General features: G+C 35.4%; 1 protein-coding gene across 4 annotated transcripts in view; it reads left to right on the top strand.

The window, feature by feature from the left end:
* Window positions 1-15,372, top strand: part of FNBP1L (formin binding protein 1 like) — a 108,954-nt gene that overhangs the window by 46,984 nt on the left and 46,598 nt on the right. For all 4 annotated transcript variants that reach the window (XM_072754593.1, XM_072754591.1, XM_072754592.1 and 1 more), the window contains exon 2: window positions 8,269-8,384. In XM_072754593.1, coding sequence (XP_072610694.1) covers window positions 8,269-8,384 — 116 coding nt within the window. The remainder of the gene's footprint in view (window positions 1-8,268; window positions 8,385-15,372) is intronic.

The following is a 15,372-nucleotide window of genomic DNA, read 5'->3' as shown; positions in this document are numbered from 1 at the left end:
AAATGCCTTGTCCACAAGAGGGTTTTGTAGGGAACATTGGGTAGTGTATGTGAAAATACTTTGTAAATTCAAAAGTGCTAAGCAAATAGAATGGTTTATTCAGTCAGCATACTAGTAAGTGCTTGTGTATGTTCTAGGCTATGTGATAAGGTTAATTTTGTTATTAATCCTTGGTTTTAATATTTCTTAAGTCCTTGAATCACCCCAAAATACTAATATCATTATTAACAAAGGAAGTGATCAAATGATTGTTTGGAAACTGGTATATATATAAAAATGCAAAATAAACTTGTACTTTGTTACCTAATGTCTCTCAGATTTAGGGTACTGAGACAACTTTATGGTGAAGTTCTTTTACAGTTTTGTAATTGTTGCTTTTGTTGAGTTCTGCTTAGAGAAAAAGTAAAATGTCTGGTAAAATAACAATTTAAAGTGGACATTTTTTGTTCACTGAAATTTTAACATTTCAGCCATGAATCTTGTTTGGATCTCTTGCTATTTACTTTGCCTTTTTATTATTTGTATGAATATTAATAAATTACTTTCTCTGCTCACTTTCAGAATTTAAATCATTCATTTTTGAATGTTTGGAGTTTATGGTGTTTATACTATCTCTTAAATGTATTGTAATTAATGTGTCTAGTTGAAAATCCAGATATCTTGTTCAATGGATTAAATAAAATTTATCTTAAGAACACTTAATAAGTGTTTCTTCTGCATTTTAAATGTCATAACATTAAATATATATGTGACATAAATTTTTATTTACAGTTTGTGGATTGAGACAAAAAATAATTTATAATACGTGTATATAATGTAGTATTTAAAATTTTCTGTTTTAAAACTACTGACTTTCAGAGGTACTTTTTTCTTTTTTTTTTTACCTTTATATTTTTAAAAGATTTATTCATTCATTCATTCATTCATTCATTCATTCATTCATTCAGAGAGGGAGAGAGAGAGAGAGAGAGAGAGGCAGGCAGAGACACAGGCAGAGAAGAAGCAGGCTCCATGCAGGAAGCCTGACGCGGGACTCAGTCCCGGGTCTCCAGGATCACACCCAGGGCTGCAGGCAGTGCTAAACCGCTGCGTCACCGGGGTTGCCCACTTTTTTTCAATTCAGATTTTTTCCCCCTAGAGTGGCTAAAAAAGAGAACTTTGTTTCACTTTCAAATGTGTATCTCATGTTTTACCTTGCCTTTTAATATTGATTGGTATGTTTTTTTAGTTGGCCTTTATTTGGGATCTGTTTATTTAATGGGTATATGAAGATCTTAGTTAAATATAATTAACATAGTTATTTGGCTTGTCTAATTTTCTGCTTGTACAGTTATCCAGTAATATTTTTGAATATTTAAAACAGAAATTTAAAACTTTATCAAAAGAGACTTTTTAGGTTAGTAACTTTACCTTCAGTAGCTGAAAAATAAAATTTTACTATACTTTCTTTTAATATTCTGATTGAGCAAAATAACATTTGTTATGGTGACAAACTCTAAAAATACCTTTTGGCGAGTTAATATATATATAGTCCAAGGTTCTGTTCAGTGGAATTTTAACATAAATGATTTTGAGTATTGGAGGAAAAAGGAATGACATTAAAAATTTGACATAGGTCTTAGATACAAAGTTCTCTAGATGATTTGATTTTTCTTTAGGAATCTTGAAAGACCTTGAAATAGACCTGGGGGATATGTAAATTTGGACCAGTATTTTTTTTTTTTTTTAAGATTTTATTTGTTTATATGAGAGGGGGGTAGGGTCAGAGGGAAAAGCAGACTTCCACTGAGAGGGGAAGCCCACCTCAATCCTCAGGACTCCTTAGGACTCTATCTGGGGACTCTGGGATTATTACCTGAGCTGAAGGCAGGTGCTTAACTTGACTGAGCCACCCCTGTGCCCTGGACCAATATTCTTAATTTAACTTGGAAAGTGATGAACTAAAATAGAAAACTAGAATTCTGTGTGGATACAAGAGAAGGTAAAGATAACATAAGACCATATAGTAGCTTAGGGAGGACTTGATATAGATCAGATGATAATGCATAATTTAAAGCAAGGGTCTTCAAAGTAGAGCACACAAGATGATCCACTGAAATAAGGAGAAATGAACTTAGTAGTTGTATTTATGTATGTTATCTAAAAAAGAACAACTGTGATACTGTACTAGTGTTTTAAATACGAATTGACATTGGAGTCTTGCTTTTGACTTAAAAGTTTCCAATAAAGAAATTGTGGGTTAAATATGTGAGCATAGGAAAACAATAAGAAATGGCAAGGCTGATGCTTATCTTCTTAATACATTTGAGAAAAAATATGAACAGTAGTTATTAACAATGTTTATTAAAGAAAAAAGATACAATGGCTGTATCCTGATCATATGGACTAGAAGTGGTTTCCCATAAGGAGATTATTTGAAATATGGCTACTGATCTGTTACGGTTATTAATGAAGCTTGTCCTGAATGTATTTTGTGTCTTACGATAATCAGATAACAATATGAAGCCATCAGAATAAGCAAGAGTTTGAAAAATAAGAATGCAGGGGATCCCTGGGTGGCTCAGCGGTTTAGCGCCTGCCTTTGGCCCAGGGCACAATTCTGGAGTCCCAGGATCGGGTCCCACGTCCCCACGTCCCCACGTCCCCACGTCGGGCTTCCTGCAGGGAGCCTGCCTCTCCCTCTGCCTGTGTCTCTGCCTCTCTCTCTCTCTATGTCTATCATAAATAAATAAAATCTTTAAAAAAAAATTTAAAAAAAGAAAAATAAGAATGCAGATTGTGACCTCTGCAGTTTTTTTAGTGATATTTAAAGTCACATGGTCAAGAGTCTACTAAATTTCACTGAATTTGTTGATAAATGTTTGGAAGCCTCTTTCCTTTATTGTGGTAAAATATAGGTAACACCATTTTAAGTGTACAATTTACTGACATTAAGTATTTTCACAGTATTGTACAGTCATCACTACCATCCATTTCCTGAACTTTTCTCATCTTCCCAAGCAAAACTCTACCCATTAAACAATAACTCCCTATTCTCCCTCAGCCCCTGGTAACCACATTTCTGTGTCTATGTATTTGACTACTCTACTCCGTAGAAATGGAATCATAGTATTTGTTCTGACTGGGTTAATTCACATAGCATGTCTTCAAGGCTCATCCATGTTGTAGTATGTGTCAGAATATCCTTTTAAAGGCTGAGTAGCATTCTGTTGTATGTATACACCAGAATTTGTTTATTCATTATCTGTTAATGTGTGGGTTGTTTTCACCTTTTGGTTATTGTGAGTGAATAATGCTCCTATGAACATGAGTATACTGGAATCCTCTTTAGATTTTAGACTTAATGGTAAAAGCATGCTACTAAGAATATACTTACTCTTCCTTTTGTGGTAAAAACACATGTTATATATAAAACAACATGGTGACAAACTAATCTCAACAAATACTGTTAGAAGGCTCATAGGAGACACCCCTAAAGAAATATTTTAGAAAAAATTATATGATGAAAGCATGGTTGTATAGTTTAATTAAGATATAGATGTTTCTAATATTTCAGTATATGTTTGCAAGATTGTTTCAATAATAAAGTTTATTTAGAACTACTTTTTTTGGAAAGTAGTTAAAGGAAAGATGTGTTGAAGATTTATTTATTTTTTTTTAAGATTTTATTTATTTGTGAGAGAGCATAAGCAGGAAGGAGGGAAAGAGGGAGAAGCAGGCTCCCACTGAGCAGGGCACCCCATGTGTGGCTTGGGGATCATGACATAAGCTGAAGGCAGATGCTTAACTGACTAACCTCCTCAGGCACCCCTGAATGATTTATTCATAATAGTAAATGATCTAAACAGAGTTTTATGAAAAACAGATTATAGCCAGTGATATAACAGTGCATTGACTGGGATTTTAGAAAGGTAATTGGGATATGGTTATAATTTATTCACTTCATCATTTATTGGTAAGCAAAAACATAAGTGAAGCCAGAAGGTCACAGGATATTACAGCATATTTTTATTTTGGTAATTTATAAAAATGGTCATTATTTATAAAAACAATGCCTTTACAATACAGCAGATAGACTTTTGACAGTATTTCCAAATGAAATGGGGAGGGACCACTGAAAATTTTTGTTTCATACAGGTTTGTTTAAATGTGTTGATTATATTCATGAGAGAGAGGCAGAGACACAGGCAGCGGCAGAAGCAGGTTCCATGCAGGAAGCCTGATGTGGGACTCGATCCTGGGCCTCCAGGATCACACCCTGGGACAAAGGCTGAAGGCGGTACTAAACCGCTGAGCCACCCAGGCTGCCCGCAATTTCTTTAATAAGTAGCTGTTAGTAATATGCTTTCCTGTCAAGTATTTTTGAGAAAATTTAATCTGTCCCATCAAACTACAGAACATTTTAATAGTGAATAGCTACTTTTCCAAAGAAATTTGAGCTGTGGAGAAAGCATTTTGATGATGGATGTTTGGAAATGCTTCCATCATTATATAATTTTGTTGCTGAGAATAATGTATGGACCAGCAAATATTTTATCTTTAGTACTGACAGGTGTGAGTGTGTGTGTAGAGAAAACGAGAGACTGATTGGTTTATAGACTTTAGTCACATGATTTTACAGGTTTGGCAAGTCCAAACTGCAAGGTGGGCCAAAGAAGAGTTCTAGTTGCCATTTTAGCCCAAAGGCAGTCAGCTGGCAGCATCCCTTCTTGTAGGGGAAGATTAGTCTTTGTTCTGTTAAGGCCTTCAACTGATTGGATGAGGCTTGTTCACTTTAGGATAATAAAACAGATTATCCTCTGTTTTATTATAAATTCACCAATTTAAATATTAATCTTATCTAAAAAATGCCTTCACAGAAACACCCAGGATAATATCTGACCAAAATTATAGGCAATGTGGTCTAGCCAAATTGACAGACAAAAATCACATCAGTTTCAGTGGAGTTTGAACCTATGTGTTGAAAATATGACGATGCAGTGCTTTCTGATTAGTTTGTAAAAATAACAGCCTAACATCAAGGAACTTTATTACCCTAATTTTAACACAAACTGTTACATATTGGTGAATAAGATTGAAAAAGGATTTGGAAAGTACAGTCCATAGTGAATTTTTTCCACTTAGATCTTTAGAGTTTTGTGAGTCTTTTGTTTCCCTAACTATGACAACCACTAAAAACTAATTGTCGCAGTTTGGAACCAAGGCTTGAGATTTCTTTGCCATTAATATATATATATATTTTTAAGATTCTATTTATTTGAGAGAGAGAACTTGAATGCCTGAGAGAAGGGGCAAAGAGGGAGGGAGAGGGAAGCAGACTCTGCACTGAGCTTGGAGCCCCATTCAGGGCTCATCTCACAACCTGAGACCATGACCTGAGCTTTAATCAAGAGTCCACCTGAGCCACCCGGGCGCCCTACCATTAAGTATTACACCAAGATTTTAGAAATAATGAAGCATATTTAATTCATTGCTCTCACTAAAATTGTTAATATTTTTAAAAGTCATGGCCCAAAGGCTTTTGTTAAGTATGTTAAGTATGTTAAAAAAAACTATTTAAAACAAACATTTCGGTTTTACTTCCTTTTTAAGATTTCTTTTTTTCTGAATTTCATAATTACATAATTTAATGGTATAGTTTATATAATTTATGATTAAACACATATATGGTTATTTAAATTTTTTATGGATAGTTTATAATTTTAAAAAAATCAAAGATTTTCTCTAGAAGATAAAGAAGTGTTAATGTAAAATTTGATGAAGAAGATGGTGAGAAGAAGCCTTTGAAACATTTTGGAAAAATGAAGGATGAGTGTTAGAACTTCAGACTGTTGGTTTTTAGGGGAATGTTTTTTGTTGAGAGTTTTTCAGTTTGAAAGGAAATTTAATTTATAACAGGAAATACTAATAATCTAATTAAGCTTACTGGGCAGTGCATTCTCTTGCTCTGTTCAAGTCTACTTTGGAGGCCAAATGATAATGAAAAAGTTGCATGAAAGAATAGAATTAGAGTAGTAATACCAAATTGTGACAGCCAGATGAATTCTATCTCTGCTATTTAGATAGAATTTACCTTCATGAGTAGAATTTTAAGATGATTTAAAGTAGGGAAAGGGATAAAAGGTAAAGACTTGAAGATGATTTATTTGTAAATAACGAATCCTATTAATCCATGTGATTTAGAAAAAGAACAATTAGAGATAAAGAAGAGGGATGATTTTTGAACTCTTTGTCAACATTATAGACTTTTGATATGGGAGAAGGAGAAAGCACCAAGTTATTAGTTTGGAGATTATTCTTGAAGAATAGAAAATGGTGGTTTCTTAGGCAACAGAAAGGAATATCTTTTGAGGATTGAGAGAGTTCTGCAGGACCAGTGATACTTTGTGATGTGTCAGTATCATGTTTACTGCATTGTACAGCACTTAATAATATCCTCATAACCCTTTTGAGGTGTGGTGGGACTCCCATTTTAAGATGGAAAAAATTCAGAAGGCCTTGGTAATTTGCCCAATGTCAAACATCTGGTAAATGCAGAGCCCAGAACTTGAACTGATGTATATTTGATTTTATTTATATATAGCTTCATTGGCTGCCTGCAATGATGCAAGGCATGGCGCTTATGCCTTGGGAGTTCATAGTTGGATAAAACATGGTTCCTGCCCTCCACAGAGTATGGCAAGTGAATAGGATAGTAATTTCTAAATTTCTATGCAACAAAGGACACAGTTAACAAAACTAAAATGCAACCTATGGAATCAGAGAAGATATTTGCAAATGACATATCCCATAAAGGGTTAGTATCTAAAATACATAAAGAACTTACAAAACTCAGCACCCCTTAAATGAATAATCCAGTTAAAAAATGGGCAGAGGATGTGAATAGACATTTTTCCTAAGAAGAACTACAGATGGCTAACAGACACATGGAAAGATGCTCAAAATCACTGATCATCAGGGAAATACAAGTTAAAACTATGGTTATCACTCACACCTGTCAGAATGACTAAAATTAACAACATAAGAAACAACAGGTGTTGGTGAAGATGTGGAATAAAGGGAACCCGGAACCCTCTTGCACTGCTGGTGGGAATGCAAACCGGTCTAGCCACTGTGGAAAACAGTATGGAGGTTCCTCAAAAAGTTAAAAATAGAACTACATTATCCAGCAATCACACTACTAGGTATTTACCCAAAGAATACAAATATACTAATTCAAAAGGATCTACGCAACCCAATGTTTATAGCAGCAGTATCTACAATAGCCAAATTACAGAAACAGCCCAAGTGTCTGTTGATTGATAAACTGATAAAGAAGATGTGGTGTGGGGGATCCCTGGGTGGCACAGCGGTTTAGCGCCTGCCTTCAGCCCAGGGGGTGATCCTGGAGTCCCGGGATCGAGTCCCATGTCGGGCTTCCTGCGTGGAGGCTGCTGCTTCCTTTGCCTGTCTCTCTCTCTCTCTCTCTCTCTCTCTCATGAATAAATAAATAAAATCTTTAAAAAAAAAAAAGATGTGGTGAATATATATTAAAAAGCCATAAAAAAGAATGAAATCTTAACCACTTACAACAACATGGATGGAGTCATTTTTTTTAAGTGAAATGTCAGAGAAAGACCGACATAAGAAACACAACAAAGGGGAAAAAAAAGAAACCTAAAAAAAAGACTTTTAACCATAGAGAACAAAACTGGTGGTTACCAGAAGGGAGATGAGTGAGGGGGTGTGGGATGAGTTAAGGAGTGCACTTGTAATGAGCACCAAGTGATGTTTGGAAGTGTTGAATCACTGTACTGGATACCTGAAACTAATAACTACACTGTATGTTAACTAACTGGAATTTAAATAAAAACTTAAAAGATAGTAACTTTGGGGAGTTTTGGAGACCCAGAGAAAGACCAACATATCCCAGTCTGAGAATTGAGGGCCATTTTCTGGAAGCCATAGTACCTGAACTAAGTCTTCAAGGAGTAAATTGTTAAAAGGTGAAGAGGGGACTGTGTTGGGTCCAGGGAAACCACATATGTAAAGACATTTAGATATACAGTAGAGTGAATTATGCTAAGAAGTTAGCATTATGAGAAATTTAGCATTTATAACCTGTTTCTCTGTAGGTCTTAAAGGATGAAGTGGGTAGAGACTAGCAGAAAAGCCTAGATATTTTCCTTTTATACTTCATTACCTCTCTGAATAAATATCAGAAGCTGTATAAAATGCTTGTGGATAAAATTTTAGACTTATCAATGTGTTTTTACCCTCCTTTTCTAGGATCAGTTCGACAGCTTAGACAAGCATACACAATGGGGAATTGACTTCTTGGAAAGATATGCAAAATTTGTTAAAGAGAGGATAGAAATTGAACAGAACTATGCGAAACAATTGAGGTAAGTTAAAGTTTTTTCAGTTCTCAGAAATGAAATTACATCTTTTTATATATACATATATATTTATTTTATTGGTGTTCAATTGAAATTACATCTTTAAGTAGTTGAGTATTAGATAAATGTAAATTCTGTCGGGTTTTTTTTTTTTTTTTTTTTTTTTTTGGGTCAGAATTAGATTGAATTAGGTAACTGATTTTTTTTTAATGATCAATTTAATTAAATCATTGCTAGTACCACAAGGAATATTGGCTAGCTAGATCATGAACAGACATCATTCCAGAAATATCTTAAAATCCTAAAATCAGGAAGCAAAATGCTAGGAAAAAGAAATAGCTGAGTAATACAGTTTTTCCAAACTGTAACGTTTTGCTTTAGTGTTGAAGGTTTTTTAAGTTTCTTGGATCCTCAGTTTCTATTAACTTAGAAATTGAGTGTGCTGATCTGTGTTTCTGTCAAAAATCCGATATATATATTACTGATGAAAGTAATGTTTGGATTATGTCTTAGAAGATAATAGTTTTAGGGATGCCAGGGTGGCTCTGGTTGAGCATCTGCCTTCGGCTCAGGGTGGAGTCCCAGGATCGAGTCCCACATTAGGCTCCTTGCAGGAAGCCTGCTTCTTCCTTGCCTATGTCTCTGCCTCTCTGTGTGTCTTTCATGAATAAATAAAATCTTTTAAAAAAAGATAACAGTTTTAAAGGAAAAATTTTAGCCTTAAAACAAATGGAATTTATCTTAAGATTTTGTTCAAGTGGAAAATCATTGTTAGACTATTATTTGACAGTTTTTGCTAGAACTTAATGGTAAAAATAAATAAATAAATAAATGAATGAATGAATGAGCTTAAGGGGAGACTGAGTGGCTCAGTCAGTTAAGCATCTGACTCTTTATTTCGACTAAGGTCATGATCTCAGGGTCCTGAGATTGAGCCCCTACATCAGGCTCTGTGCTGGGCATGGAGCCTGCCTAAGATTCTCTGTGCCCCTCCCCCTTGTTCCCTCTCTCTTAAAAAAAAAAAAAAAAAGGTGTTTGAAGCCTTAAGGACTAGACCCCGATATAAGGTTCTTAGGGTTAGGGTTTATTGCAGGTGACAGAAAAATCTAACCTAACACAGTCACACATGACTAAAATTGCACATAAATTTTGATTCAGAGGTCATATGTATCCAGGCACCATTTTTTGGCTCTGCTTTTCCCTTGTTATCTTTATCTTCAGGTCCCATTCAGTACTGGATTTTCTACCCCCTTAGCTCTAGGTTTCATATGTTCATATCTCCACATTCCAGGGGAGAATGATGGTCTTTTCTGTTGTACCTGGGGGGAGGAGAGAAGAAGGAAAAGGAGGAAAGAAGAAATTGAAAGAAGGAAAAGGAGGGGGGATAGGAGGACAGCAGACTGCAAGCTTGTGCAGCTTTTTTCGCCCAGAAACTTGGGTGAAGATCTCCTTTTTTCATGCTAAACCTGTTTAGGTCATATGCTTCTCCTGAACAATTCAGAGGTGAGAATATTAGGTTAACTTCTAGCTATTGATGGGGGAGGATAGTTACCCTAATGAAATTTAAGGTAGTGGGTGGCAGAAAGTAGGGAGATAAATGTTTACTGTAGTAGTAGTAGTAGTGGTGGTGTATGTCACTACTGGCTCGTTGTAGAGATGGAATGGACTAGTATGTTGAATAGATTACTTATAATATTTTTATAATAATATACTATTACCATGACATTTATTGACACAATGGCATCATGCTAATTTCCTGATCCATTTACTTTCTTTTTTTAAGCAAGGTATTTTCCATATGAAAATAGGAATCAGTGAATCTACTGGTATATTAATAATAATGATGATAGTTTACCTATCCAAAAGTTACCATTTGGAAACTTTACCCCTCAAGAATCTAGAAGCCTTACGGATTTCTGAAAAGTTAAAATAGCAATAAAAAATGTATTCACATGTGAAAAATGAAAAATTTCCCTCATTTAATTTTTAACTTGATCTCATTTCTAGCATATTAAGTTAAAGATGTACTTATTTATTAGAGCACATGTAGCAGAGGAGGGAGAGGGAGAGAGAATCTCAAGTGGACTCTGCACTGAGCATGAGCCTGACACAGGGCTCAATCTTAACAACCCTGAGATCACGATCCGAGCCAAAACTAAGTTGTTGCTTAACCAACAGACATGTCCATTTTGATTGATGATACATGATGACTTCAAATTACTTGGTAAAATACTTTTTGGTTTGTAGGCATAAAAAAATGAAATTGGTCATTCTTTTAATAAACTTACACTATTTGTATGGCAGAGATTAAAATTTGTTTAGTAAAAGAAGCTGATATAGGTATGTATCATTTATTATTTATTTCTTTTTAAAGATTTATTTCTTTTTAAAGATTTCTTTCTTTTAGAGAGAGAGAGGAAGGTGTGTGTGGGGGGGTTGGGGTGGGGGCAGAGAAAGAGAATCCCACTTGGGAGTGGGATTCCACTCCACTGAGTGTGGAGCCTTACAAAGGGCTTGATCCTGGGACCCTGAGATCATGACCTGAGCAGAAACCAAGAGTTGGATGCTTAATTGACTGAGCCACTAGGCTCCTCATTTTATATTTTTCTAGTAAAGATAATTACAGTATTAAGTTCCATCATAGAGATTGCTCCATGAAATTATATTCCCTTATTCCCACCCTAAACTATTCCTTTTTGGTTCAAATGTGTGGTATTACCGGAAGAGAACTAGATTGGATGATAGAAGCCTAATAGCTACTTATTATAACCAGAACAGAAATCTCTCCAAATTCTTTTTGATCTTATGTTCTGTACCAGTGCCAACCAAACCTGGCCAACATAGCTGGTACTTCTAGAGCTGAGTGACTCTTAAGTTAAATGAATAAATCATTGAATGATCTTTGTTCAGTTTAGTTAAGAAATTAGGATCTCAGTCTTATACTGAACCTTTGTCAAAGTACTGCTTTCTGTCCATACTAGATAGCATTTTTGTCATGTACATCATTGTAATGAGGTTATTTTGCTAAGAGCTGCCCCAGATATTTAGGAAAGGCTTAGATACGGAATAATCCAACTAAAATCAGTTTTTATTTTCTGTTTAGTCTTTACTTTCTCATGCCTCTTTATCTTCCTTTAAAAAAAATTTTTTTTTTCATTAAGGAAGGAAAATAACCTTTCAAGAAGCCCTTTTTATTTTCATTTCCTTCTTGAGACATTAAGAACTCTTGGTGGAGTACCTGGTGGCTCAGTTGGTTAAGCGTCTGCCTTGGGCTCAGGTCATGATCCCAGGGTCTTGCTCAGGACCCTCCCTGCTCAGCGAGGAGCCTGCTTCTTCCTCTCCTGCCCCTCCTGATTGTGTTCTCTCATTGACTTGCTTGCTCTGTCTCAAATAAAAATCTTTAAGGAAAAGAATACTTTGGGTATTTTTTAAACCTTATGTAGAAAGTTTGTTTTTTTAATTATTTAAGATAAATACTTTTTACTTTTATTGTTTTTATAAACTATTATAAATTGGTGTTAGGGATAGATTAGCATAATCTTAAATTTACTTCTTTCTGATTCTTGCCTTTAATATTTTCCTTACCCTTTCAGCTCTTTTCTCCTCATGGCTTAGCAAACACCATGACACCTGGAGAACCTTTTCTTTAATGTCATGTAACTGTATTTTCTTGATATGTTTGGTTTGGACTTCATGTAGTTATCATTAGCATATTTTAGCTTTTTGATATTTTGTTTTTTGATCATTGGCATTCTTCTCCTATCCTTCCTTGTACTTTTTGTGAACCATAGAGCTCTATTTTTATCTCATTTCATTCTGTTATACCTAAAATGATGCTGCGTGCCCCCAGACCCACCCAACTTAATTATTCACCAAATTACTAATCTACGTTTTTAACTATTGGATTGTCTGTTTCAGTTTACGTATGCTGCTGTCTCTCTTAATCTTGGAAAGACTGTGATGATACTCGTTACCATTGTATTCTTCAGACCTGTATTTTCCCTATAGCAAGCATCCAGCAGTAAACTGTTGAGGAATGATCCAATCAATGTAGAATGTTTCATTTAACTAGTAAAGAAACTCAGGCTCATCACCTTAATGAGAATCACAAACCCTGTTCCTGATTTTTCTATTAAAATGTTTTATATTTTTTTTCTTGTATTAAATGTTAAAGCACAAACTAACAAGTAAAACACAAAGCTCATAGGAAAGAAAGTTCAAATCAGTCGTATTAAATATTTTGATAGTAAGCTTAAAGGACTTAAAGACTATTATTGTTTAAACAACTGCAAGAACAGCTTGATTGTTACCGGTGTTGGCTGTGTAGATCACTTCATTAATCTCTTGGCTCTTTCATAATGCCTTAAGTAGATTCATTTCCAAATTATTTTTTGTACCATTTGAATAATGTAGCAGTGACTAAAATGAGGTAAAATATTTACTTCATTATTCTGTATGTATAAAATACAGGTAAATCAGCTTTAGCTGTTTATTTGAATTTGGACTTTGAAGATATTATGTAGTTGTCTTTTAAGAATCCAGTATTTAGAAGGGAAACAAATTATCATCTTAGTCATTTTAAGTGTACATTTGGGGTGCCTTAAGTTTATTCATACCATTATGCAACCAATCTCCAGAACTTACTCATCTTGGAAAACTAAAATTCTATACCTGTTAAAAACAACAGCTCCTCATTTTTTTCCTTCTCCCAGCCCTGCAATTCTATTTTCTGTTTCTATGAATTTGACTACTTTAGATGAGTCATAAGTAAAATAGAGTAGTTCTTTTTCTGCAGTGGGCTTGTTTCAGTTAACATAAGGGTTGCACACGTTGGAGCATATTCAGAATTTCCTTCCTTTTTAAGGCTGAATATTACTCCATTGTATGTATATATCACATTTTATCTCTTTATCTGTTAACATTTGGGTCCACCTTTTGGCTCTTATGAATAATGATGCTATGAACATGTGTGTACAAATACTTGTTTGAGTTCCTGCTTTCAGTTCTTTTGAATGTATAACTAGAATAAGAATTTCTGGATCATATGGTAAATCTGTTTAGTTTTTTGAAAAACCATCATACTGTTTTTCTCAGTGGCTGTGAACTGTTTTACATGCCCACCAGCAATGCCTAAGGGTTCCAATTTTTTCACCTTCTTGCCAACACTTGTTATGTTTGTGTGTGTGTGTGTGTGTTTTAAGTAGGCTCCTTGCTCAGTGTGGGGCTTGAACTCAGGACCTCTGAGATCAAGATCTAAGCTGCTAAAATCAAGAGTCAAATGCTTAACTGAGCAACCCAGGCACCCTTTGTTTTTGTTTTTGATAGTTGCCATCTTAGCGTAAGAGAGCTCAATGTGATTCTGAGTTGCACTTCCCTAAGGATTAGTGATATTGAGTATTTTTTCATATGCTTGAGGGCCATTTGTGTATCTTTGAAGAAATGCTATTCAAATTCTTTGTCCAATTTTTAATTTTAATTCAAATTATTTGGGTTTTTTGTTACTGAACTTTTAAGTGTTCAAATATTTTTCTGGATTTTAGCCCCTTACCAGATAGAGGAGTTGTAAATTCATTTTCCCATTCCATTTGTTGCTTTTTCATCTGTTGATTGTGACCTTGGATGCACAAGTTTTTTGTTTTTTTGTTTTTTTTTCTTTGAGAGAGAGAGAGGCAGAAACACAGGAGGGAGAAGCAGGCTCCGTGCCAGGAGCCCGACGCGGGACTCGATCCTGGGACTCCAGGATCGCGCCCTGGGCCAAAGGCAGGCGCCAAACCGCTGAGCCACTCAGGGATCCCCTGGATGCACAAGTTTTACATTTTGATGTTCAGTTTATTTTTTTCTTTCATTGCTTGTGCTTTTGTTGTCACATCCAAGAAATCATTGCCAAATCCAGTGTCGTGAAGCTTTCCTCCTATTTTTTTCTTAAGAATTTTGTAGTGTTCTTAGGTTTAGGTCTTCGATCCATTTTAAATTAATCTTTGTATATAGTGGAAGGTAAGGTTATATAACTTTATTCTTTCGCATGTGGATATCTTTTCTGTTTAATTTTACACTATCTGAGAAAAGATTCATGGTTGTAAGTGATGGCAAACCCACTTCAAATGGTAAGTATAATGGGAAATTTATTGCTTTATCTGTTGATATCTTTTTTTTAAAAGATAGATTTATGTATGTATGTATGTATGTATGTATGATAGAGAGCGGGAGAGAGGCAGAGACACAGGCAGAGGGAGAAGCAGGCTCCATGCTGGGAGCCCGATGTGGGCCTCGATCCTGGGACTCCAGGATCGTGCCCTGGGCCAAAGGCAGGCGTCAAACCACTGAGCTACCCAGGGATCCCCCTGTTGATATCTTTTATTGATTTTACTTTTTAATTAAAAGACTGGAATGCATCTAGGTCACAGAGAAAGAATCAGTACTTGAAACACACCCAGAGCCTGTTGTTTTTTCTTTAAATAAGCAAATATTTTGTTAGGGGCTTCTTTTAGTGGGTTGCCTTTATTCTTTCAGTGCATACTGGCTTTCTCTGTATAGCAGGAAATACAGTCACCAACAGGTTAAGTTTTATGTCTCAGATATTCAACTCAGACTGGCCTCAAAATTATATCAGGTCCCGGGGCAGCCCGGGTGGCTCAGCGGTTTAGCGTCTCCTGCGGCCCAGTGCGCGATCATGGAGACCCCGGATCGAGTCCCACGTCGGGCTCCCTGCATGGAGCCTGCTTTTCCCCCTGCCTATGTCTCTGCCTCTGTCTCTGTGTCTCTCATGAATAAATAAATAAAATCTTTAAAAAAAAAAAATTATATCAGGTCCCAAGACATAAAAAATCTAGGAAGTAAATTCTTTGGCCCAGTGAGATTCAGTTTTCTATCTCTGGGTCACTTAATTCAGGCCCACAAATAAGGGCCATTTGTATTAAAATGGCAACTCCTAAGCATGTTAACTGTTAGATGTAGGGGAAGGGGTAAGTAAGAAGAGGGATGCTGGGGCACCTGA

Source organism: Vulpes vulpes, chromosome 3 (assembly GCF_048418805.1).
Source record: "Vulpes vulpes isolate BD-2025 chromosome 3, VulVul3, whole genome shotgun sequence".
Classification (NCBI taxonomy): domain Eukaryota; kingdom Metazoa; phylum Chordata; class Mammalia; order Carnivora; family Canidae; genus Vulpes; species Vulpes vulpes.
This window is presented reverse-complemented; position numbering and strand designations above follow the sequence as displayed.